This window comes from Dipteris shenzhenensis, chromosome 26 (genome assembly GCF_047967505.1).
Source record: "Dipteris shenzhenensis isolate YYH24624 ecotype China chromosome 26, Dip_SZ_1.0, whole genome shotgun sequence".
Classification (NCBI taxonomy): domain Eukaryota; kingdom Viridiplantae; phylum Streptophyta; class Polypodiopsida; order Gleicheniales; family Dipteridaceae; genus Dipteris; species Dipteris shenzhenensis.
Window position 1 is genome coordinate 16,801,814 of NC_141621.1, and position 27,960 is coordinate 16,829,773.

The 27,960-nt window shown below is 41.3% G+C and overlaps 1 protein-coding gene and 1 pseudogene across 1 annotated transcript; both read left to right on the forward strand.

Annotated features, from left to right (window-relative positions):
* The first annotated feature begins 479 nt into the window (after positions 1-479).
* On the forward strand, positions 480-2,186 carry LOC147884739 (flavonoid 3'-monooxygenase CYP75B137-like). The gene is made up of 3 exons (XM_087397211.1): positions 480-1,110; positions 1,248-1,360; positions 1,494-2,186. The coding sequence occupies exons 1-3, from the start codon at positions 480-482 to the stop codon at positions 2,184-2,186; spliced, it is 1,437 nt and encodes a 478-aa protein (XP_087253337.1).
* A 17,686-nt stretch (positions 2,187-19,872) lies between these two features.
* Positions 19,873-21,493, forward strand: LOC147884740 (flavonoid 3'-monooxygenase CYP75B137 pseudogene; annotated as a pseudogene).
* The last annotated feature ends 6,467 nt before the right edge of the window (positions 21,494-27,960 follow it).

Genomic DNA, 27,960 nt, shown 5'->3' on the forward strand with positions numbered 1-27,960 from the left:
AGACCCAGCGGAGCCGGTCTCTAGCTCATCGTAGATGAGTCATGCTACTCGTTCTCAATGGAGGGGATTAAGGGCTTATTTGGGCCACCGGGTCTCTAGCCGTAGTAGATGGGTCATGCTACTCATTCTCAATGGAGGGGATTGAGGGCTTATTTGGGCCACATTTGCAAGTGACCATGAGTAACGAGGGTATCATGGTCAACGAGGGGATATTCTCACATGCTCAACGAGAGGATATTGTGAATCTGCTCATAGTATATAACTTTGGAAGGTGACAAATGTTCTCATAGAAAGAAAGTGCAGAATGAAACAAAGAATAGTTGTACTTCATGAATACAACACGAAATACTAAGGAAACACGTCCTAAATCTAAAGAATAAGGTGACGACAGATGTGGGAGGGCATATGCTTGTAAGAAAGCAGCTGTGTTGTGTGTATATATCAGCTCACGAAAGAGAGACAAAGAGTGAGAGAGCGCTATGGAGCTCATTCTGTTGGAAATGGCGCTGGCCGCATACCTCATCCTCTACTTCTTCTCGCCCTTTCGCAAAACGAAATCATCAAGCCTTCCTCCAGGCCCTCCCCCTTGGCCTATCCTTGGTAACCTCCCCTTACTCCTCTCGAACCCCTCTCCCCACCGTGCCCTTGCTCGCCTTTCTCGTATCTATATTGGACCCATCTTCACCTTTCACCTCGGCTCCTTCCCTTCCCTCATCGTCTCTTCCCCTTCCCTTGCTAAAGAATTCCTGCTTACCCACGACCATAACTTCTCCGATCGCCCGCCTTTTGGAATGTCTGACCTCTTGTTGTATGGCCAAGATAAGGGTGTCACTTTCTCACATCACGGACCTAGATGGAGGAAACTTCGGCAGCTTTTCAGCCTGGAGCTGTTTGGGCCGAGGGCGCTTCAGCAGTATCAGCATGTGAGGCACGAGGAGGTTGCATGCCTGATGGGTTTTCTGGAGCGTGAGGCGAGGGAAGGCGACGGATCTGTGGAAGTGAGGAAATGTGCGGCGATGTTATCTGGAAATATCATAGCTCGCATTCTGGTCTCGACAAGGCTGGTGGACTGGATTACGGGAGAGTGCCATGAGCTACACACCACACGGTGTGCGAGACAGCCAGCATTAATCTCTCTATGCTGATAGGCGACTACGTTTCCTCTCTTGGATGGCTGGATGTGAGGACTGCATATCGCATGCGTCAAGTGCACCGGAGGCTTGACAAATTGTTAAGTAAACTTGTAGCCAAGCGTATGAGAGAAGCAAGACGATCGAGGCAGGATTTTCTAGACGTATTGTTGGAAAAAACGACACAGCCTAAAGCAGAGGCGCTGGATTCCGTCAAGTCCATTCTTGTGGTACGTAATAACACAAGCTCGTATAGAGATCTTGTGGGGGACATGTGGTACTCCCTTCGTTGCTGGTTTTTGCTTGTTAAATTCAAGAGGTTGTCTGATTGAGCCTGTGGTGGACTTTCTGTGGTGTCCTCAGGAGCTATTTGCGGGTGGGATTGACACTACGAGCATTCCAGTGGAATGGGCCATGGCGGAGCTATTGCGGCATCCTGAGAAGATGAAGAAGCTACAACTGGAAATTGATGCAGCGATGGTTGCGGAGAAACGAACATTGGAAGAATCGGATCTTGAGTGTCTACCATACTTGAAAGCTCTGATCAAGGAGATATTTAGACTACATCCACCAGGTCCATTGCTGGTGCCACATGCCTCCCAAGAGGATTGTGAGGTTCTGGGCTATCGCATCCCAGCAAAGACTAGACTTCTTGTGAACGCGTGGGCATTAGCGAGTAATCCTAGCCTATGGAACAAACCACATGAGTTCGTCCCTAAGAGATTTTTGAATAGTCCCATGGATGTTACAGGCCAAAGTTATGAGCTTCTCCCCTTTGGATCAGGAAGGCGCATTTGTCCTGGCTTACCTCTAGCTCTCCCAGTTCTATCCCTTGCACTCACCAATACGGTACACAAGTTCGACTGGGCCCATGTTGGCCCACATGTAGACATGTCTGAAGATGCTTCTGGTCCTCTCATCCTAGCTATTCCCCTTCGTGCAATCCCCACACCGAGGCTATCTCAACCTCGGTGTTGCACCGTGTTGTGTAGTACTGCCTATCTAAATAAACTTAGTGAACATCGAGTAACAACAGTTATCAAACCAACCTGGTGAATCCCCTTATTCCCCTATTATTCCATGTTTTGATCATGTATCAAAAGTAAGAGACCTTAGAACAACCTAGTATGTATCTCTATATACTTATAGTATTGTCATGTTCAAGCTCTTCATTGTTCAAATATCTAAACATTGATTGCTTGAACAAAAGCAAGAACTATTTTGTAGATTTCCAATTAGGGTTTTCTATACATATATGCTGATTGTGGTAATGCACCATTTATGAGATAACTCTCGCAAAATTATGGTTATGTAAAGGTTATCTAGCACATTGGGTGGTCGTGGTGATGGGGGCATGAATACAATTCACACCAAGAACAAAGGAAATTGTTTATGTTGGGGACATACCTTGTGTAGTTATCTCAAAGATTTGGACAATATTGACATAAAGGGATACCTTTTCAAGGGTGTATAGGGATGGGTAATGGTTGCACTCCCGTGGACATAGATAGCATCTTTATTTAGTTTTTTTAAAATCCATAGATGGGGATGGCTATGGAAACTACAATGTTTACAGGATGACATGGTGGAAATGATCCACTTCAGATTTCTCGGGCTCTCAATATGAAGAGAGTGGGAGAGAGGTAAGGAGTCTCACATGCAGCTTTCTCATATACACAATGGGGGAATACACACAAAGGTGGAGGCTGAAAACAATTTTCCTCTTCTTAGTTGTGAAACCCAAAAAAATCTCTCTTACAAAAAGGAATAGATGAACCCTATATGTGGATCTCAAACCAAACACTAACCTAGGTGTCATACTAACTGAGCCACTAACTAGAGTACATAAAGATAGTTGTCATCCAGCTATTATTCATGGGCGATGTATCAACCGCATCTGCAGTAACAAGTCGATGACATAAATGCACAATGGTCACCCTGGCATATCACGAGTGGATCTTGATATCTCAACACTCCCCCTCGAGCTCAATCCCAATTCCTGAACACCAAGCAGGTCTCTAAACTTGTGCAGCTTCTTTGCACCCAATGCCTTCATGAATATGTCAGCTACATCATCCTCTATGCTAACATAAACTAGATCAATAAAACCTACTAGAACCTTCTCCCGCACATAGTGGTAATGTACCTCAATGTGCTTTGTTCTAGCATGATAGACTGGGTTATTTGCCAAGTGTATACTACTCATGTTGTCATAGTAAATGATAACTGGCCCATCTATAGACTAATGCATATCATAAAGCAGCTTATGCAACCAAGCGAACATAAACAAAGAGGATGAGATGACCTCTGCTAAGACCAGTGAGGAAGATCTAGAAGTTGAACAAGACATGGGTGTTGCCTCACATGCAGCCATTGCTGCACCCCTGTATTCAGCCTCTGTGCTCCACAAGGCAACTGTAGGATGTTTCTTGCTGCTCCAAGTGACTGTAGCACTCCCAAAAGAGAACACATATCCACTGGTAGATCGTCTATCAAAAATACTACCAGCCCAATCGGCATTAGTGTATCCATGCAACTCTATCTGAACCCTAGTCTCATAAAATAGTCTATACTATAATGTGGATTTCACATACCTCAGTATGCATCTAGCTGCATCTGCGTCTAGCCGCATCCAAATGCGGTTTCCTTGGAGCCTGCACAAACTGACTTACCAACCCAATAACATAGCTCAAATCTAGCCTGGTAATAGTCATATAAATCAAACTTCCTGCTATGCCTCTGTACATAGTAGGATCTTCTAGAAGCTCACGTACATCTGCACTTAGCTTCAGATTCTGCTCCAAAGGAACTGAAATAGGCTTACATCCTGTTATCCTATATTTGGACAGCATGTCCAATCCATACTGCCTTTGCAAGAGCCATCTCGCACTTGTGGATCTAATCACCTCAATGCCTGAGAAGTAATGCAGCTCTCCCAAATCCTTCATCTCAAACTTCTTCTTCAATAGCATTTTCACATGAAGGATATCTTCATCACTATCACCTGTGATGATTAAATCATCAACACAAATGACAAGCAGCATAATACCTTTCTCTGTTTTTCTCATATAAAGTGAGAAATCTGCCATGGAAATCTAAAAGCCAATAGTGACAAGATACTATCCTATCTTGTTAGACCATGCTCTGGGTGCTTGCTTCAAGCCATACAAGGCTTTCTTCAACCTATAAATAAACTCAGGATGAACAGCATGCACATAACTAGGTGGCTGCTCCATATAGACCTCTTCTTGCAAATCACCATGCAAGAAGGCATTCTTTACATCCATCTGATGTAAAGACCATCCCTTTGATGCAGCCATAGCAATGACTGCTCTTATAGTTGCCATCCTTGCAATGGACTGAATGTTTCTTCATAATCAATGCCATATTCTGTGCATACCCGTTGACAACTAAGCTTGCCTTGTATCTGCTCATAGAACCATTTGCATTGTGCTTCACCTTAAAGACCCACTTGCACCCAATTGCGTTCTTGTCTTTAGGCAAAGGCACCAATTCCCATGTAGCATTTGCTTCCAAGGCATCCATTTCTGCATCATGGCTTTCTTCCTTTTTTCTTTTCCCATGGCTTGCTCAAAAGAAAAGGGTTCTGGTTCTTGTATCACGTTAACCATATAGGCATAGTGAATGGCTTTAAATCCATCATATTTTAGCCTACCAACAAGATACTTGACTCTGGTAGACCTGTGCAAAATAGGCTCACTACCAGTTGCTCTCAAAACATCCCTGGTCTTCCTTACCCTAGGTCTAACAATAGAAGGAATACCCAACTCATTACCAATGCTATGTTCTAAGCCACTGGATTCACCATCCACATAAGAGTGACCTGCATTCACATCAACCATGGGCTGATCTACTTTCTCTTTTCCTGTTCATGATACCTGCATACCACTATCTGCATTGCTTTGAGGAGATTCTCCTGATCTCAATCTGCCTATCCATGGCAAAGTATGTGAACCACTGCTAGAGGACACTACAAGTCCACTAATATTTTGTGACTACTGCTATGAATTCTGTGGAGCATTACCATTTTGTGCTTCTACATCATCAACCACATTTACTGGTTTATACCAACTGCTCATCTCATAAAAAACAACATCTCTACTTACTATAAACGTATGAGTAGAAGGGTTATAGCATCTATACCCTTCCTGCTATAGAGAATAGCCAATAAAGATGCACTTCTCAGCTTTTGGATCCAACTTGGATCTCAACTCATCTGGCACATGAACATAGGCAATGCAACCAAAAAATTTCAAATGAGAAATATCTGGTTTCGTACCAGTATACCTCTCCTGTGGTGTCATGCCATGTATTGCTGCAGTGGGAGTCCTGTTCATTATGTAGACTGCTGTAGCAATTGCTTCGGCCCATTAAAAATCTGGCAGGTCTTTTTCATTGAGCATGGCATGAGATACCTCTCCAATATGCCTGTTTTTCCTTTCTACAAGTCCATTTTGTTGTGGGGTATGACTGCATGAATATTGCTGCTTTATGCCATGCTCCTACAAGAAGCTTGCAAACTCATTTGAGATATAAAAATATAAATAATCTATATATATATATATATGTAGGTATTTGTGTGTGTGTGTGTGTATACACATACACATGGCACATAGAATTTATACAAATATAAATATAAATATTTATATAATACAAATATCTCTCTATTCTTTAAGGATAATAATAAAGATAAAAAAATAATACATGTCTATGTATATAATTACCTATATATTTATTTATATTTGTTTATATCTTTATATAATTATATATTAAGTTTAAATATTTATTTTCAATTTATTATATCTATATGTATAATTTTTTTAGATATATTATATTATATCTATATATAAAGAAATATTTATTTATTTTTGTATAAATTCTATAAATATAATATAGATATAATATGATATAAATGTCTATATATTTATATATATTTGTGTATATTTTTATATAATCACCTAAGTGGCAGTGCTCGCCCATCCAATCATGATCGCCTCTCCATGTACCACCTCAGCATTCCATAGGCTTGTAAAGAATGCCACATCATTAATTAGCTATGCCATCGACACATGCACGTAGTCTCTGCTGACTCCAATGCAAGCGCATAGCTCTGACACCACCATTTGCCACAAAGTCTGGACTCTGGACTTGTACTTCACTGTCAAATCTGCACCACTGGATCTCCACGAAGCAGATGATTGGATTTCCCTGATGGCCTCCGAGCTTGTGATTAATGATGTGTCACGCTACACAGGTCCTACGACAAACACCTTGCCATGTCAGCAAACTATGTACTATTAACTAGAAAAGAAATCAAGGCATGAGGCTAGATCCTAGGCATGGCGACGCTCGAGGCCATGGGGGAAAGGGAAGGTGAGAGGAGAAGCGTTAACATGGGTGGGGAAAAGGGATTAAGAGGGGTGGGAATGAAGAGGGAGACTATGGCACAAGGAGGAAGGGAGAGGGGGAAGAGGAGCATTTACATGATCGGAGGTGCAATGTAGAGATGGAGACATCAAGGGAAGAGGGTCATGCTTTATTTGAAAGGAAGGATGGGGTAAATCAAAGTACTAGCATGGTGGCTTTATAAGGATGAGCGTGTCATAGCCCCGTCCTTTTATAACCAAGAGAGGGGGTCTCTCCCAATAAATGCATCTCCCACATGCATGGTGTGTGTGGAGGAATCTCCCGTGTGGGCTAGGTGGGTACGCACTCTCAATTGTGTGCGACACAGTCTCTTTGCCTCATTTTTCCACATAAATCAAACCGCATATCCCAAGTCTAAGATACTCCTTGGTCTCTTCTCAATTTTATAATACATTCAAACATCTATGAGGACAAGTGGAGGGTTGGCACAAGGAATCTTACCACCTCATCCTACTTTCCTTATTATTTAACTTGCATTCTTCGACTATCTACACCCCCCCACATGGGCCTATCCCACATGGAGGGAATAATCCAATATAATATCCATGTCCACCTATTTTATATTACTTCTCCTATGGTCCTTGGTCCATGTCTCACTAAATGTGGGCATGGGACTGCCTAGGTGGAGGGGTGGCACATGGAGAAACCATGCCACCTTAACATTTTATAATATTACTAATGTGGATTATGTACAAAACACCTCTGGGTCCTCTTATGTGGAAGGGTTGTGAAGAGAATGGGAGAGAAGTAAGGAGTTTCACTTGCAGCTTTCTCACATACACAATGGGGAAATACAATTTTCCTCTTCTTAATAGCGAAAGCCAAAAGAACTCCCTCTCTTAGTACAAAAGGAATAGATGAACCCTATATGTGGGTCTCAAACCAAACTCAAGTAACCTAGGTGGCATACTAACTGAGCCACTAACTAGAGTACATAAAGATAGCTATCATCCAGCTATTATTCATGGGTGGTGTACCAACCACATCTGCAGCTAACAAGTCGATGAAATAAATGCACAATGGTCACCTTGGCATATCATGAGTGGAGCTCGATATCTCAACACTCCCCCTTGAGCTCAATCCCAATTCCTGCACACCAAGCAGGTCTTTGAACTTGCGCAACTTCTGTGCACCCAATGACTTCGTGAATATGTCAGCTATGTGATCCTCTATGCTGACATAAACCAGATCAATAAGATCTACTAGAACCTTCTCTCGACATAGTGATAATGCACCTCAATGTGCTTTGTTCTAGCATGATAGACTGGGTTATTTGCCAAGTGTATACTGCTCATGTTGTCACAATAAATGACAATTGGCCCATCTGTAGACTGATGCATATCATAAAGTATCTTACGAAACCAAGCTACCTCACATGTAGCCATTGCTACACCCCTGTACTCAGCCTCTATGCTCGACAAGGCAACTATGGGTTGTTTCTTGCTGCTCCAAGTGACTGCAGCACTCCCAAAAGAGAACACATATCCACTGGTAGATTATGTATCAGAAATATTACCAACCCAATCAGCATCAGTGTATCCAAGCAACTGTATCTGAACCTTAGTCTCATAAAATAGTCCACACTGCAATGTGGACTTTACATACCTCAGTATGCATCTAGCTGCATCCAAATGTGGTTTCCTTGGAGCTTGCATAAACTGACTTACCATCCCAATAGCATAGTTCAAATCTAGCCTGGTAATAGTCATATAAATCAAACTTCCTACTATGCATCTGTACATAGTAGGGTCTTCTAGAAGCTCACTTGCATCTATGCTCAGCTTAAAATTCTGTTGTAGAGGAACTAAAAAAGGCTTACAGCCTGTCATCCCATATTTGGATAGCATGTCCAATCCATACTGCCTGTGTAACAGCCATATCCCACTTGTGGAGCTAATCACCTCAATGCCCAAGAAGTAATGCAACTCTCCTAAATTCTTCATCTCAAATTTCTGCTTCAATAGCATTTTCACATGAAGGATATCTTCATTACTATCACCTGTGATGATCAAATCATCAACATAAATGACAAGTAGCATAATACCTTTCTGTGTTTTTCTCACATCAAGTGAGAAATCTGCTGTGGAAATTTGAAAGCCAATAGTGACAAGATAGTGTCCTATCTTGTTAGACCATGCTCTAGGTGCTTGCTTCAAGCCATACAAGGCTTTCCTCAACTTGCAAACAAACTCAGGATGAATAACATGCACATAACTTGGTGGCTACTCGATATAGACCTCTTCATGCAAATCACCATGCAAGAAGGCATTCTTTACATCCATCTGATGTAAAGACCGTCCCTTTGATGCATCCATAGCAATCGGACTGAATGTCTCTTCATAATAAATGCCGTATGTCTATGCATACCCCTTGACAACTAATCTTGCCTTGTATTTGCTCACAGAACCATCTCCATTGTGCTTCACATTATAGACCCACTTGCAGCCAATTGCATTCTTTTCTTTAGGCAAGGGCACCAATTCCCATGTAGCATTTGCTTCCAAGGCATCCATTTCTTCATCCATGGCTTTCTCCCATTTTTCTTCTCCCATGGCTTGCTCAAAAGAAGTGGGTTCTGGTTCTTGTATCACTTTGACCATATAGGCATAGTGAATGACTATAAATCCATCATATATCAGCCTATGAAGAGGATACTTAACTCTAGTAGACCTATTCGAAATAGGCTCACTACCAAGTACTCTCAAAACATCCCTTACTTCCTTACTCCAGGTGTAACAATAGAAGGAATACCCAACTCATCATCAAGGCTCTATTCTGAGCCATTGGATTCACCATCCATATAAGAGTGACCTGCATTCACATCAACCATGGGCTGATCTACTTTCTCTTTTCCTTTTTCTGATACTTGCGTACCACTATCTGCATTGCTTTGAGGAGATTGTCTTGATCTCAATTTGCCTGTCCATGGCTAACTACTAGAGAACACTATAGGTCCACTAATATTTTGTGATTGTTGCTGTGAATTCTGTGCAGCATTACCATTTTGTGCATCTACATCGTAAGTCACATTTACTAGTTTATACCAGTTGCTCGTCTTATCAAAAACAACATCTCTGCTCACTGTAAACTTATGAGTAGAAGGGTTATAGCATCTATACCCTTTCTACTATAGAGAATAACCAATAAACATGCACTTCTCAGCTTTTGGATCTAGCTTGGATCTCAACTCATCTGGCACATGAACATAGGCATTGTAACCAAAAAATTTCAAATGAGAAATGTCTGGTTTCCTTCTAGTATACCTCTCCTCTGGCGTCATGCCATGTATTGCTACAGTGGGAGTCCTATTCATTATGTAGACTACTATAGCAACTGCTTTAACCCAATAATAATATGGCAGGTCTTTGTCGTTGAGCATGGCACGAGATACCTCTCCAATATGCGTGTTTTTCCTTCTGCAAATCCATTTTGCTATGGGGTATGACTACATGAATATTGCTGCTTTATGCCATGCTCTTGTAGGAACCTTGCAAACTCATTTGAGAGGTACTCTCCCCCTCCATCTGACCTTAGGCATTTTATTTGCAGGCCTATTTCTTTCTCAACCATAGCTTTAAAATCTTTGAAATGCCCAAACACTTCACTTTTCTTTTTCATAAAATACACCCAAACTTTTCTACTGTAGTCATCAATGAAAGTAACAAAATAATGATAGCCTCCAATAGATAGTCCACACTTCAGAGTGGATTAATTCCAATGGCCTCTTACTCTCTTGAACATGTCTAGGAAATGGTTTCCTTGCCTATTTTCCAAATTGATAGGCTTCACATACCTTATGCATTTCTGCAACTTTGAACTTAGCAATCCTGTAATACTATTTTGAGCTTGCATTAATTTAAGTCACTGTACATTAACATGGCCAATGCGTTTATTGTAGATATCAATATTTGCAACTACACCGGTCCCATGTGCAAACATTGCTGCCCTCAATTCAGGCATGTCCGCATGCAATGTAAACATCCTACCCTTCTTCTCCCCTTTTGCTATCAAGCGACCTTTATTTTTCATATCCTCAACAAAGCATCCATGAGGATTAAATCTCACCTACAAGCCTTGCTTAACCATTTGACCAACAGAAACCAGGTTCTTGGTGACATTCGGGACATGAAATACATCAGATAGGTATTTCTTTTTCCCATCTTGCATAGACAAAGGAACTTTACCAATCTACACAATAGGATGTGCAGTATCATCACCAATTTCCACAAATCCTGGTCTTTTCATTTTCCTTGCATCCTACATCCATTCCACATGACTTGTCATGTGGTTTGACACACCTGAGTCAACATACCACACATCATTGCTTTCTTCTGCACTTTTCACAAAATTGGTCATGTGCTGCACCATAAACAAATGCTCATTTATGTCATCACCCTATCTACTAGAGGATGCATAATTGCCTTGCTGCAATTTTCCAATGATGATGTCATTCTGCTTTTTATAGCAGTCTCTAGCCATATGACCCATTTTACCACAGTAGTAGCATTCAACATTGTTGTTTGCATTTTGACCTCTCTCCCATCCACCACGACCTCTTTGGCTCCCCTGTCTCTAAAGTTACCATGTCCTCCTCCATAGGACTGGTTTTCTTGAATTTGCTGCATATTTGGATTTTCGCCATGGCCTCCAGATCGGCCTACTCTACCTCTGCCTCTACCTCCTTCAGCATTTGAGTAGAAGACAAACTCTTTTGAAGTTCCTACTGAAGAAGATGCACCACCATTTCTCTACTCTCTAGAAATTAGAAGAGCAATCAACTCCCCAAAATCAAGAAAATTTTCATGGACGACAATGGATGTCCGGAACTGTGCATAATCCTTTTCTAGACCATTCAAGGTCACAGAAACTAAATCATCACCTTCCATTGGGAACCCAATGAAAGCAAGTGCATTTGCAATCTTCTTCACCTTCATGTGGTAGTCATTGATGCTCATATTTTCTCTCTGCACATTATCCAACTCCTGCTTGAACTGCATTTTCTTGGCTTGCATATTTGTGCTATACATCTTTGTCAAAGTATCCCACATTTGCTTCGGCATGCTTGCATCCTGCATATGCACAATCATAGAATCTGAAATACTAATAGATAGCTAGTACATAACTTTCCAAGCTCCCTCATGCCAACCTTTAGATGCTTGCAACTCTTGTTGATTGGGAACATTAGGAATAACTGGTTCTTGTTTAGCTCCAGTAATGAACTCCCAACCCTTAAGGAAATTCATCATTCTAAACTTCCATGTTGGGAAGTTGTTCTTGTCAAGCTTTTCAGTGACTATCTGTGAAAGAGCATCAAATGCCATTACAGAACACTGCAAAAATATTCTATCACTGCAAAAACACTTCTTCCTCACAAGGGTAAATCTGCAGAACTGACGAAAGTGGTATTTGAGCACACAGTCACTTCCTAGTGACTATTTTGCATCAATAGGCAATAAGAATGATTCTATCACTCCCAATATCTTTGCACATAGGCGTACGATGCAATTTCTATGGCAACTTTTCACCGATCTGCAGAACAGTGGTCGCACAGCAAAAACAAGGTCCCTTTCTGAGTGCCTACAAAATTCCGCCACCAAAACGGGTCCCGAAATGGCCTCGAAGGGCATCTCAATCTAAGGTAGTGCACTCTTGCACTTTTTGATTGTGCTACCTGCAGAGATTTTCTCCCAAACTCGAAAAAGGAAAGCAACACTGATCCTCTTACCAAGACACCGTGAACTTGGTTTGATTTCTTGAGCTCCTTACCACAAACCGAGCTTTGATACTATGTGAAGAGTGTGGGAGAGAAGTAAGGAGTCTCATTTGCAGCTTTCTCACATACACAATGGGGGAATACACACACAGGTAGAGGCTAAAAATAGTTTTTCTCTTCTTAATAGTGAAAGCCAAATGAACTCCCTCTCTTAGGAGAAAAGGAATTAATGAACCCTATATGTGGGTCTCAAACCAAACTCAGCTAACCTAGGTGGCATACTAACTGAGCCACTAATTAGAGTACATAAAGATAGCTATCATCTAGCTATTATTCATGGGCAGTGTACCAATCGCATCTGCAGCTAACAAGTCGGTGACATAAATGCACAATGGTCACCCTGGCATATCATGAGTGGAGCTCGATATCTCAATGGGGTGGCACATTGTAATGCCCTGCCACCTCAACCCTGGGCCTTATGCACACCATATTTTATTATACTATTGCCACATATACAAGCACACACACATATTTATGCCTTTTACCTTGGTCAAAATTTTCCATAACAGTGCTGCTTACCAAGTGGCAGTCGGTTGTGCACAGTGTTGTCCTCGTCGATCGCCGCGTCTCCATGGGTCTACCTTGTCTACACGCGCAATCAAGATGTCATTACCACATCATCACTGGATGCTTCTCTCTCACCTCTGCACTCTACTCTAGCCATTTGATACTGCCATGTGTCTGCAATCCGCACTGGAGTCTGCTTTGGCTTTTTGCAGTCTGCCCCCTGCATTGCCCATGGTGCTCTACCACATGTCGTCTTCTCATATGATCTAGAACCTCCGAAGCTCCTCTAAACCTTTGCCTAGCCCTGAACCTCTTTGAAGCTCCGTTTTGCTCCTTTCAAACCTCTAGAATGGCTCATGATCATTGCAAATGTGGCCCAAATAAGCGCTCAATCCCCTCCATTGAGAATAATAACACACCTTCCTACAATTAAAACACCATGTGATTGGTCGTCAAAGTCGCTTGATGGAACTCCTTCGATGTGCAAGTGTGAGTGATGGCTCTATGTATGGGAGGATGTGAAAATTGTGCTCTTATAGGACAAAGGAGGAGTGTACACTAATGTATGAAAGTCACTCTTTTGTAGGTAAAAATTTTATTATCTAAATCAAGTTATAAAATATTGGGATTAGTGTTTTAACGAGGTTTTAACTAATCGTTCTAGACTAGAATTCTTGGAAATCCTAAAATTTAAATAGGTTACAACCTATGCTCTAAATAATATGTTTGCTTGGGATAAGAACACTTAGCACAAAGATCCAAAAAACAATTCTCTCTTTTGAGTCTCTATGATGAGATCATTTACTCTAGATCTTAGCACCTTGGCTACTTGTTCCCATTTTTTATTTGTAGTGTTGTAGCTTTGTTGTATCTTGCTACATTGAAGAGAGTTCACAATAGAGACCTTAACTTGCTCAATTTCATTTTAGCATACTTCTATTTTGGAATCTAGATTTGCAAGGCACTTGGAATTTGAACTACTTGGAGTGTTAATTTACTCTTTAATATTTGTTACCTTGTTTTGACACCAAAAATGCAAGAGGAGTAAAGAGGCCGAGGACCACCCACCTTACATTTTGTGGAGGCAAAACATGGGTCAGGTGCAGTCGAAGGTCTCTTTCTCGATGCAATAAAAAACATCAGTATATGTGAAGAGAGTGGGAGAGAAGGAAGGAGTCTCACTTGCGGCTTTCTCACGTACACAATGGGGGAATATACACAGAGGTGGAGGCTGAAAATAATTTTCATCTTCTTAGTTGTGAAAGCGAAAAGAACTCACTCAGTACAAAAGAATAGGTGAACCCTATATGCGGGTCTCAAACCAAACTCAGCTAACTAAGGTGGCATATTAACTGAGCCTTTAACTAGAGTACATAAAGATAGCTATCATCCAGCTATTATTCATGGGCAGTGTACCAACCGCATCTACAGCTAACAGGTTGGTGACATAAATGCACAACGGTCACCCTAGCATATCACGAGTGGAGCTCGATATCTCCACGCTCTCCTCAAGCTCAATCCCAATTCCTAAACACCAAGCAGGTCTCTTAACTTGCACAGCTTCTCTGTGCCCAATGCCTTCGTGAATATGTCAGCTACCTGCTCCTCTATGCTCACATAAACTAGATCAATAAAACCTACTAGAACCTTCTCCTGCACATAGTGATAATGCACCTCAATGTGCTTTGTTCTAGCATGATATACTAGGTTATTTGCCAAGTGTATACTGCTCATGTTGTCACAATAAACGACAACTGGCCCATCTGTAGACTGATGCATATCATAAAGTAGCTTATGCAACCAAGCTACCTCACATGCAGCCATTGCTGCACCCCTATACTCAGCCTTTGTGCTCAACAAGGCAACTGTAAGCTGTTTCTTACTACTCCAAGTGACTGCAGCACTCCTAAAAGAGAACACATATCCACTGGTAGTTCATTTATCAAAAATGCTACCAGCCCAATCAGCATAAGTGTATCCATCAAATTGTATCTGAACCCCAGTCTCATAAAATAGTCCATACTGCAATGTGGACTTCACATACCTCAGTATGTAGTTAGTCACATCTAAATGCGGTTTCCTTAGAGCCTGCATAAACTGACTTACCAACCCAATAGCATAGCTCAAATCTGGCTTGCAGGTAATAGTCATATAAATCAAACTTCCTACTATGTGTATGTACATAGTAGGGTCTTCCAGAAGCTCACCAGCATCTGTGCTCAGCTTTACATTCTGCTCCCAAGGAACTGAAATAGGCTTACAGCCTATTATCCCATATTTGGATAGCATGTCCAATCCATACTACCTCTAGAAGATCCATATCCCACTTGTGGATCTAATCACCTCAATGCGCAAGAAGTAATGCAGCTCTCCCGAATCCTTCATCTCAAACTTCTGCTTCAATAGCATTTTCACATGAAGGATATCTTCATCACTATCACCTGTGATGATCAAATCATCAACATAAATGACAAGCAACATAATGCCTTTCTCTGTTTTTCTCACATAAAGTGAGAAATTCACCTTGGAAATCTGAAAGCCAATAGTGACAAGATATTGTCCTATCTTGTCATACCATGCTCTGGGTGCTTGCTTCAAGCCATACAAGGCTTTCTTCAACCTACAAACAAATTTAGCATGAACAACATGAACATAACCTGGTGGCTGCTCCATGTAGACCTCTTCTTGCAAATAACCATGCAAGAAATCATTCTATACATCCATCTGATGTAAAGACCATCCCTATGATGTAGTCATAGCAATGACTACTCTTACAGTTTCCATCCTTGCAACTGGACTGAATGTTTCTTCATAATCAATTCCATATGTCTGTGCATACCCCTTGACAACTAATCTTGCCTTTTATCTATTCATAGAACCATCTGCATTGTGCTTCACCTTATAAACCCACTTGTAGCCAATTGCATTCTTGTCTTTAGGCAAAGCCACTAATTCCCATGTAGCATTAGCTTCCAAGGCATCCATTTCTTCATCCATGGCTTTCTCCCATTTTTCTTTTCCCATGGCTTGCTCAAAAGAAGTGGACTCTAGTTCATGTATCACTTTGACAATATAGGCATAGTGAATGGCTATAAATCCATCATATTTCAACCTATCCACAAGATACCTAGCTCTAGTAGACTTGCGCAAAATAGGCTCACTACCAAGTGCTCTCAAAACATCCCTTGTCTTCCTTACTCTAGGTGTAACAACAAAAGGAATACCCAACTCATCATCAAGGCTCTATTTTAGGCTCTACTGTTCTGAGCCACTGGATTCACCATCCACATAAGAGTGACTTGCATTCACATCAACCATGGTCAAATGATTGAGCAGGGCTTGCAGGTCAGATTTAATCCTCATGGATGCTTTGTTGAGAATATGAAAAATAAAGGTCGCTTGATAGCAAAAGGGAAGAAGAAGGGCAGGATGTTTACGTTGGATGCGGACATGCCTGAATTGAGTGCAGCAATGTTTGCACATGGGACCGGTGTAGTTGCAGATATTTATATCTGGCATAAATGCATTGGTTATGTTAATGTATAGCAACTTAAATTAATGCAGGCCCAAAATATTATTGCAAGATTGCCCAAGTTCAAGCTTGCAAAAATGCGTAAGATATGCGAAGCTTGTCGATTTGGAAAACAGGTAAGGAAACCATTTCCTAGACATGTTCAAGAGAGTAAGACGCCATTGGAATTAGTCCACTTTGATGTGTGGACTACTAAAGCTGCATCTATTGGAGGTTGTCATTATTTTGTCACTCTTATTGATGACTACAACAGAAAAGTTTGGGTGTATTTTATGAAAAAGAAAAGTGAAGTGCTTGGGCATTTCAAAGCCTTTAAAGCTATGGTTGAAAAAGAAACAGACTTGCAAATAAAATGCCTAAGGTCAGATGGAGGGGGAGAGTACCTCTCAAATGAGTTTGCAAGGTTCCTATAGGAGCATGGCATAAAGCAGCAATATTCATGTAGTCATACCCCACAGCAAAATGGACTTGCAGAAAGGAAAAACAGGCATATTGGAGAGGTATCTTGTGCCATGCTCAAAGAAAGAACGTGCCAAATTTTTATTGGGCTAAAGCAGTTACTACACCAGTCTACATAATGAACAGGACTCCCACTGCAGCAATATATGGCATGACACCAGAGGAGAGGTATACTAGTAGGAAACCAGATATTTCTCATTTGAAAGTTTTTGGTTGCATTGCCTATGTTCATGTGCCAAATGAGTTGAGATCCAAGTTGGATCCAAAAGCTGAGAAGTGCATCTTTATTGGTTATTCTCTACAGCAGAAAGGGTATAGATGCTATAACCCTTCTACTTGTAAGTTTACAATAAGCAGAGATGTTGTTTTTGATGAGATGAGAAGTTGGTATAAACCAGTAAATGTGGTTGATGATGTAGATGCATAAAATGGTAATGCTGCACAGAATTCACAACAGCAATCACAAAATATTAATGGACTTGTAGTGTCCTCTAGCAGTGGTTCACATACTTTGCCATGGACAGGCAGATTGCGATCAGGAGAATCTCCTCCAAGCAATGCAGATAGTGGTATGTAGGTATCATGAAAAGAAAAAGGGAAAGTAGATCAGCCCATGGTTGATGTGAATGCAGGTCACTCTTATGTGGATGGTGAATCCAATGGCTCGGAACATAGCATTGATGATGAGTTGGGTATTCCTTCTGTTGTTACACCTAGAGTAAGGAAGACCAAGGATGTTTTGAGAGCACCTGGTAGTGAGCCTATTTTGTGTAGGTCTACTAGAGTCAAGTATCCTGTGGATAGGCTGAAATATGATGGATTTATAGCCATTCACTATGCCTATATGGTTAAAGTGATACAAGAACCAAAACCCACTTCTTTTGAGCAAGCCATGGGAAAAGAAAAATGGGAGAAAGCCATGGATAAAGAAATGGATGCCTTGGAAGCAAGTGCTACATGGGAATTGGTGCCTTTGCCTAAAGATAAGAATGCAATTGGCTGCAAGTGGGTTTATAAGATGAAGCACAATGCAGATGGTTTTGTGAGCAGATACAAGGCAAGATTAGTTGTCAAGGGGTATGCACAGACATATGGCATTGATTATGAAGAAACATTCAGTCCGGTTGCAAGGATGGCAACTGTAAGAGTAGTCATTGCTATGGTTGCATCGAAGGGATGGTCTTTATATCAGATGGATGTAAAGAATTCCTTCTTGCATGGTGATTTGCAAGAAGAGGTCTATATGGAGCAACCACCAGGTTATGTGCATGATGTTCATCCTGAGTTTGTTTGCAGGTTGAAGAAAGCCTTGTATGGCTTGAAGCAAGCACCGAGAGCATGGTCTGACAAGATAGGATAGTATCTTGTCACTATTGGCTTTCAGATTTCCACGGTAGATTTCTCACTTTATGTGAGAAAAACAGAGAAAGGTATTATGTTGCTTGTCATTTATGTTGATGATTTAATCATCACAGGTGATAGTGATGAAGATATCCTTCATGTGAAAATACTATTGAAGCAGAAGTTTGAGATGAAGGATTTGGGAGAGCTACGTTACTTCTTGGGCATTGAGGTAATTAGATCCACAAGTGGGATATGGCTCTTGCAGAGACAGTATGGATTGGACATGCTGTCCAAGTATGGGGTCCAAGTATGGGATGATAGGCTGTAAGCCTGTTTCAGTTCCTTTGGAGCAGAATGTGAAGCTGAGTGCAGATGTATTATATCTATATATATATATAGAGAGTGATACTTATTATAAATAAGCAATTTTCTTTATATTTATATTTGTATTATCTAAAATATAAATATTTATATATTATACTACATCTATATACATAGAGAGGGAGATATATTATTATAAATATATATATATAGAGAGAGATTATATATGATAAATATATATTATATGTTATAATTTATAATAAATATGTTATATATTATAATATAAAATATAGATTAGATATTATATATGATGTACACAATCAAACAGGCCCAAAGAATCAGGACACACATATAGTGTGTAGACACAGTATGACCTATGTGCACACATAGGCAAACATACATGCATGTGTAGACATATGGGCATACACATGTACATGAGCATACACTTGAGCATGTACGCACGTTAGCTATGCAAATGTATATATTGTGTATAAACATGAATACATATACATATATTAGGTGGTTTCCACACACGCACACACATATAGAGAGAGAGGGAGTATTGGTATAAAATATATTTTTTGCAAACACAGCCACTATTAGAGCTTCATTGGACTTGATTCAAAATTTGTTAAAGAGCATGAGATATGCAAACTTTCACATAGAGAGAGAGAGACAGAGAGACAGAGAGAGAGAGAGAGAGAGAGAGAGAGAGAGAGAGAGAGAGAGAGAGAGAGAGACTTATGCAATTCTATCAAAAACATTTTTTCCAAATAAAAGTGATGCTAGTTATCCAATTTGGAAATTATTTTAAATTCATTTATTCTTAAAAAATAAGAGGAAATTAAAAAAACCCTAGGATCCCAACCTTAAGACCCAGCAGAGCCGGTCTCTAGCTCATCGTAGATAAGTCATGCTACTCGTTGTTCTCAATGGAGGGGTTTGAGGGCTTATTTGGGCCACCGGGTCTCTAGCCAGTCGTAGACGGGTCATGCTACTCGTTGTTCTCAATGGAGGGGATTGAGGGCTTATTTGGGCCACATTTGCAAGTGACCATGAGTAACGAGGGTATCATGGTCAACGAGGGGATATTCTCACATGCTCAACGAGAGGATATTGTGAATCTGCTCATAGTATATAACTTTGGAAGGCGACAAATGTTCTCATAGAAAGAAAGTGCAGAAAGAAACAAAGAATATTTGTACTTCATGAATACGATACGAAATACTAAGGAAACACGTCCTAAATCTAAAGAATAAGGTGACGACAGATGTGGGAGGGCATATGCTTGTAAGAAAGCAGCTGTGTTGTGTGTATATATCAGCTCACGAAAGAGAGACAAAGAGTGAGAGAGCGCTATGGAGCTCATTCTGTTGGAAATGGCCTTTCTTTCGCTGGCCGCATACCTCATCCTCTACTTCTTCTCGCCCTTTCGCAAAACGAAATCATCAAGCCTTCCTCCAGGCCCTCGCCCTTGGCCTATCCTTGGTAACCTCCCCTTACTCCTCTCGAGCCCCTCTCCCCACCGTGCCCTTGCTCGCCTTTCTCGTATCTATGGACCCATCTTCACCTTTCACCTCGGCTCCTTCCCTTCCCTCATCGTCTCTTCCCCTTCCCTTGCCAAAGAATTCCTGCTTACCCACGACCATAACTTCTCCGATCGCCCGCCTTTTGGAATGTCTGACCTCTTGTTGTATGGCCAAGATAAGGGTGTCGCTTTCGCACATCACGGACCTAGATGGAGGAAACTTCGGCAGCTTTTCAGCCTGGAGCTGTTTGGGCCGAGGGCGCTTCAGCAGTATCAGCATGTGAGGCACGAGGAGGTTGCATGCCTGATGGGTTTTCTGGAGCGTGAGGCGAGGGAAGGCGACGGATCTGTGGAAGTGAGGAAATGTGCGGCGACGTTGTCTGGAAATATCATAGCTCGCATTCTGGTCTCGACAAGGCTGGTGGACTGGATTACGGGAGAGTGCCATGAGCTACACCACACGGTGTGCGAGACGGCCAGCATTAATCTCTCTGTGCTGATAGGCGACTACGTTCCCTCTCTTGGATGGCTGGATGTGAGGACTGCATATCGCATGCGTCAAGTGCACCGGAGGCTTGACAAACTGTTGAGTAAACTTGTAGCCAAGCGTATGAGAGAAGCAAGACGATCGAGGCAGGATTTTCTAGACGTATTGTTGGAACAAACGGCACAGCCTAAAGCAGAGGCGCTGGATTCCGTCAAGTCCATTCTTGTGGTACGTAATAATACAAGGTCATATAGAGATCTTGTGGGGGACATGTGGTACTCCCTTCGTTGCTGGTTTTTGCTTGTTAAATTCAAGAGGTTGTCTGATTGAGCCTGTGGTGGACTTTCTGTGGTGTCCTCAGGAGCTATTTGCGGGTGGGATTGACACTACGAGCATTCCAGTGGAATGGGCCATGGCGGAGCTATTGCGGCATCCTGAGAAGATGAAGAAGCTACAACTGGAAATTGATGAAGCGATGGCAGGGAAGAAACGGACATTGGAAGAATCGGATCTTGAGCGTCTACCATACTTGAAAGCTCTGATCAAGGAGATATTCAGACTACATCCACCAGGTCCATTGCTGGTGCCACATGCCTCCCACGAGGATTGTGAGGTTCTGGGCTATCGCATCCCAGCAAAGACTAGACTTCTTGTGAACGCGTGGGCATTAGCGAGTAATCCTAGCATATGGAACAAACCACATGAGTTCGTCCCTGAGAGATTTTTGAATAGTCCCATGGATGTTACAGGCCAAAGTTATGAGCTTCTCCCCTTTGGATCAGGAAGGCGCATTTGTCCTGGCTTACCTCTAGCTCTCCCAGTTCTATCCCTTGCACTCGCCAATATGGTACACAAGTTCGACTGGGCCCATGTTGGCCCACATGTAGACATGTCCGAAGATGCTTCTGGTCCTCTCATCCTAGCTATTCCCCTTCGTGCAATCCCCACACCTAGGCTATCTTAATAGCTCAAGTTTTGTAATGGCATGATCACTCAACCTCGGTGTTGCACCGTGTTGTGTAGTACTGCCTATCTAAATAAACTTAGTGAACATCGAGTAACACCAGTTATCAAACCAACCTAGTGAATCCCCTTATTCCCCTATTATTCCATGTTTTGATCATGTATCAAAAGTAAAGAGACCTTAGAACAACCTAGTATGTATCTCTATATACCTATAGTATTGTCATGTTCAAGCTCTTCATTGTTCAAATATCTAAACGTTGATTGCTTGAACAAAAGCAAGAACTATTTTGTAGATTTCCAATTAGGGTTTTCTATACATATATGTTGATTGTGGTAATGCACCATTTATGAGATAACTCTGGCGAAATTATGGTTATGTAAAGGTTATCTGGCACATTGGGTGGTCGTGGTGATGGGGGGATGAATACAATTCACACCAAGAACAAAGAAAATTGTGTATGTTGGGGACATACCTTGTGTAGTTATCTCAAAGATTTGGACAATATTGACACAAAGGGATACCTTTTCAAGGGTGCATAGGGATGGGTAATGGTTGCACTCCCGTGGACATAGATAGCATCTTTATTTAGTTTTTTTTAAATTCATAGATGGGGATGGCTATGGAAACTACAATGTTTACCGGATGACATGGTGGAAATGATCCACTTCAGATTTCTCGGGTTCTCAATGTGAAGAGAGTGAGAGAGAGGTAAGGAGTCTCACTTGCAGCTTTCTCATATACACAATGGGGGGCAAACACAAGAACACACCAAACGTGAGGAATCTGAGTAGGCTGCTCACCACCCAACCATGACATCTACGTGATGCGATCTCGAATCAGGAGATGTCCCCTTTGAGCCACGAGCTGAGCTACTAGCATGAACTCCCAGCTAGATCCTGACCAGGGTGGTGGCCTAGAGGCTTGGGATCTACTGTTGGGCCTTTGGCACACTAAGATGCAAGCATGCCTTTGCGACTCAATCCAAGATCAGACCTAGCAGTTGGGAATGAGATTTGCTCCCACTGTCTCCCTAATAATTGAACCTCTGGGCCCCTTTTATAGACTCGGACCCAATGCGCCAAAAATAGCGAAGACCTCTAACTGGTTCATACCCTTGCCACTCAACCCGAGAATCAAGCCTGCCTAGCTCTAAGCCTCCCTAGGCTACTTGAGCTAGTCTTGTGTACCCTAGTACATGTCAGATACCAATCCATGCACATGACAATGAGTTCGCTAAAAAACTCAGGAATGTCCTCTGGAGGTTCGGTAATGTCTCCCATATTGCATCCTCCTCAACATGATCCTTCCACTTGATCTTGCTGTATACATGGGTCTCAAACCAAACTCAACTAACCTAGGTGGCATACTAACTGAGCCACTAACTAGAGTACATAAAGATAGCTGTCATCCAACTATTATTCATGGGCGGTGTACCAACCGCATCTGTAGCTAACAAGTCGATGACATAAATGCACAACGGTCACCTTGGCATATCACGAGTGGAGCTCAATATCTCAACACTCCCCCTCGAGCTCAATCTTAATTCGTGAACACCAAGCAGGTCTCTAAACTTGCATAGCTTCTCTGCGCCCAATGCCTTTGTGAATATGTTAGCTACCTGATCCTCTATGCTGACATAAACTAGATCAATAAAACCTACTAGAACCTTCTCTTGCACATAGTGGTAATGTACCTCAATGTGCTTTGTTCTAGCATGATAGACTGGGTCATTTGCCAAGTGTATACTACTCATGTTGTCACAGTAAATGATAACTGGCCCATCTATAGACTAATGCATATCATAAAGCAGCTTATGCAACCAAGCTGCCTCACATGCAGCCATTGCTGTACCCCTGTATTCAGCCTCTATGCTCCACAAGGCAACTGTAGGATGTTTCTTGCTGCTCCAAGTGATTGTAGCACTCCCAAAAGAGAACACATATCCACTAGTAGATCGTCTATCAGAAATACTACCAGCCCAATCAGCATTAGTGTATCCATGCAACTCTATCTGAACCCTAGTCTCATAAAATAGTCTATACTATAATGTGGATTTCACATACCTCAGTATGCATCTAGCCACATCTGTGTCTAGCCACATCCAAATGCGGTTTCCTTGGAGCCTGGACAAACTGACTTACCAACCCAATAACATAGCTCAAATCTAGCCTGGTAATAGTCATATAAATCAAACTTCCTACTATGCCTCTGTACATAGTAGGATCTTCCAAAAGCTCACCCGCATCTGCACTCAGCTTCACATTTTTCTCCAAACGAACTCAAATAGGCTTACAACCTGTCATCTTATGTTTGGATAGCATGTCCAATCCATATTGCCTCTGCAAGAGCCATCTCCCACTTGTGGATCTAATTACGTCAATGCCCAAGAAGTAACGGAGCTCTCCCAAATCCTTCATCTCAAACTTTTGCTTTAATACAATTTTCACATGAAGGATATCTTCATCACTATCACCTGTGATGATTAAATCATCAACATAAATGACAAGCAGCATAATACCTTTCTCTGTTTTTCTCACATAAAGTGAGAAATCTGTCATGGAAATTTGAAAGCCAATAGTGAGAAGATACTGTCCTATCTTGTCAAACCATGCTCTGGGTGCTTGCTTCAAGCCATACAAGGCTTTCTTCAACCTGCAAACAAACTCAGGATGAACAACATGCACATAATCTGGTGGCTACTCCATATAGACCTCTTCTTGCAAATCACCATGCAAGAAGGCATTCTTTACATCCATCTCATGTAAAGACCATCCCTTCGATGCAGCCATAGCAATGACTACTCTTATAGTTACCATCCTTGCAACTGAACTGAATGTTTCTTCATAATCAAGGCCATATGTCTGTGCGTACCCCTTGACAACTAAACTTGCCTTGTATCTACTCAGAGAACCATCTACATTGTGCTTCACCTTATAGACCCACTTGCAGCCAATTGCATTCTTGTCTTTAGGCAAAGGCACCAATTCCCATGTAGCATTTGCTTCCAAGGCATCCATTTGTTCATCATGGCTTTCTCCCATTTTTCTTTTCCCATGGCTTGCTCAAAAGAAGTGGGTTCTGGTTCTTATATCACTTTAACCATATAGGCATAGTGAATGGCTGTAAATCCATCATATTTTAGACTATCCACAAGATACTTGGCAGACCTACGCAAAATAGGCTCACTACCAAGTGCTCTCAAAACATCCCTGGTCTTCCTTACTCCAACTGTAACAATAGAAGGAATACCCAACTCATCATCAATGCTATGTTTTGAGCCACTGGATTCACCATCCACATAAGAGTGACCTGCATTCACATCAACCATGGGCTGATCATCTACTTTGTTTGATGCACCTGAGTCAACATACCACACATCATTGCTTTCCTCTGCACTTGTCACAGAATTGGTCATGTGCTGCACCATAAACAAATGCTCATTTCTGTCATCACCCTGTCTACTAGAGGATGCATAATTGCCTTTCTGCAATTTTCCATTCATAATGTCATTTTGCTTTTTGTAGCAGTTTTTAGCCATATGACCCATTTTACCACAATAGTAGCATTCAACATTGCTGTTTGCATTTTGGCCTCTTTGCCATCCACCATGACCTCTTTGGCTCTCCCTGCCTCTAAGGTTACCACATCCTCCTCCATAGGACTGGTTTTCTTGAATTTGCTGCATATTTTGATTTCTACCATGGCCTCCAGATCGGCCTGCTCTACCTCTACTTCTACCTCTTCCAGCATTTGAGTAGAAGAGAGTTTCTTTTGAAGTTCCTCCTGAAGAAGATGCACCATCATTTCTCTACTCTTCAGAAATTAGAGGAGCAATCAACTCCTCAAAAGCAAGAAATTTGTTACGGGTGGCAATGGATGTCCAGAATTGTGCATAATCCTTTCCTATACCATTCAAGGTCACAGAAACTAAATCATCTTCCACTGGTGACCGAATGGAAGCAAGTGCATCTGCAATCTTCTTCACCTTCATGTGGTAGTCATTGATGCTCATATTTTCTCTCTGCACATTGTGCAACTCTTGCTTGAGCTGCATTTTCCTAGCTTGCGTATTTGTGCTGTACATTTTTGCCAAAGTATCCCACGCCTCCTTTGGCATGCTTGCATCTTGAATATGCACAATCATAGAATCTGAAATACTGAAAGACAGCCAGTACATAACTTTTCTGGCTCTCTCATACCAACCTTTCAATGCCTGCATTTCCTGTTGATTGGGAACATTAGGAAGAACTGGTTCTTCTTCATTTCCTATAATGAAATCCCAATAGCCTTTTCCCATAAGGAAATTCATCATTCTAAAGTTCCATGCTTAGAAGTTGTTCTTGTCAAGCTTTTCAGTGACAATCTATGAAAGAGAGTTAGACGCCATTACAGGACACTGCAAAATATTCTGTCACTACAAAAACCACAACTTCTGCCTCACAAGGTAAATCTCCAAAACTGATGAAAGTGGTATTTGACCACACAGTCACTTCCTAGCTCGGGGGGGTCACTCATCATATGTAACCCTATCACGTGAGTTCAACAGAAGGAATTTTTTTATTTCTAAAATTTACAGAAATAAATATACATAAGGAACTATTTAAAATAGTTTTGGAAAAAATTTACAGATTTGTATAGAAAAGGGGTACATTTTATTCATGAAATTTTTTACAGATAAGGGACTTTAAATATAGGCCTTGAACACACGTGATATAGAGGGTTTATACATAGTGATCCCCCCGAGCTTCCTAGTGACAATTTTGCATCAACAAGCAATAAGAATGATATTGTCACTCCCAATATCTGTGTGCATAGGCATACAATGCAATTTTAGCCGCAACTTTTCATTGACCTGAAGAACAATGTTCGCATAGCCAAAATAGGCCACTTTTTTGAGTCCCTGGAGAAAAACTTCCGCCACCAAAACAAGCCCTGAAACAGCCTCAAATCAGAAAAATAATGTCACTAAGAGCTTTGCCCTCACCTGTGACATATACTACCCTCTCATCGCATCGCGAAGGGTGTCTCAATCTGAGATTGTGCACTCTTGCACTTTTTGGCTGTGCTACCTACAAAGATTTGCTCCCAAACTCAAAAAAGGAAAGCAACACTGATCCTCTTACCAGGACACTGCGAACTTGGTTTGCTTCCTTGAGCTCCTTACCATGAACTGAGCTCTGATACCATGTGAAGAGAGTGGGAGAGAGGTAAGGAGTCTCACTTGCAGCTTTCTCACATACACAATGGGGGAATACACACAAAGGTGGAGGCTGAAAATAGTTTTTCACTTCTTAGTTGTGAAAGCCAAAAAACTCTCTCTTACAAAAAGGAATAGATGAACCCTATGGGTGGGTCTCAAACCAAACTCAACTAAGCTAGGTGGCATACTGATTGAGCCACTATCTAGAGTACATATAGCTGTCATCCAGCTATTATTCATGGGCGGTGTACCAACTGCATCTGTAGCTAACAAGTCAGTGACATAAATGCACAATGGTCTCAGGGGGGTCACTATGTAAAAACCCTCTATATCACGTGCGTTCAAGGCCTATTTATTGAAATCCCTTATCTGTAAATTTTTCATTAATAAAATGTACCCCTTTTCTATAAAAATCTGTAATTTTTTTCAGAAACTAATTCAAATAATCCCTTATGTATATTTATTTCTGTAAATTTTAGAAATAAAAAATATCCTTTTGTTGAACTCACGTGATAGGGTTACATATAATGAGTGACCCCCCCGAGACAACGGTCACCCTGGCATATCATGAGTGGAGCTCGATATCTCAACACTCAATACAAAAGATGAGCATGATGTTAAAGTGATCTATTCCCATGTCCAAAAAAACACTAAAAAGGTTATGCATTCTCAATGAAAGGGTGAGGACATAATGTCATCTCGTTTAATTAAAAGTAGCTCACATCAGATCTCATTCAATTAAAAGTAGTTCACTGCAGATGAGGTTGATTATCCAACGTACACTAGTCATTTCACATTGTTTAATTGAGCTCATAGAATGCGGCTGATCCAAGCTATACCATCCAACCCCATTTGATTTCTTAATAAATGTGCAATATTCAATGGATGTTAGAAAAATAATAATTATTCATGAAGGAATGATTTTATTCTTCCCAAAGGTGTCAATTGTTAGTAACATCAACATTCATAGATAATCTGATCATGGCCAAGCTTAACCAATCAAAAAATTACGAAATTTATGTTGTTGACTGGGTGCATTTGCACCACATGGGATCAGCAAATGAAGAATTCCAAGGGTGTAGATGATGTACTCATAGATGAAATTGGTTGTGCTCATAGATGATGCATTCCAAGGATGAATTTTTCATATTAGTTTTATTATGAAGTGAAACTTTTATTTTGGCACCGACTGCTGCAAGTTGATTGTTGTAGTCTTTGATGCGGAGTACATAAGTATGACCGGTTTCACTGCTGTTGCAGAAAA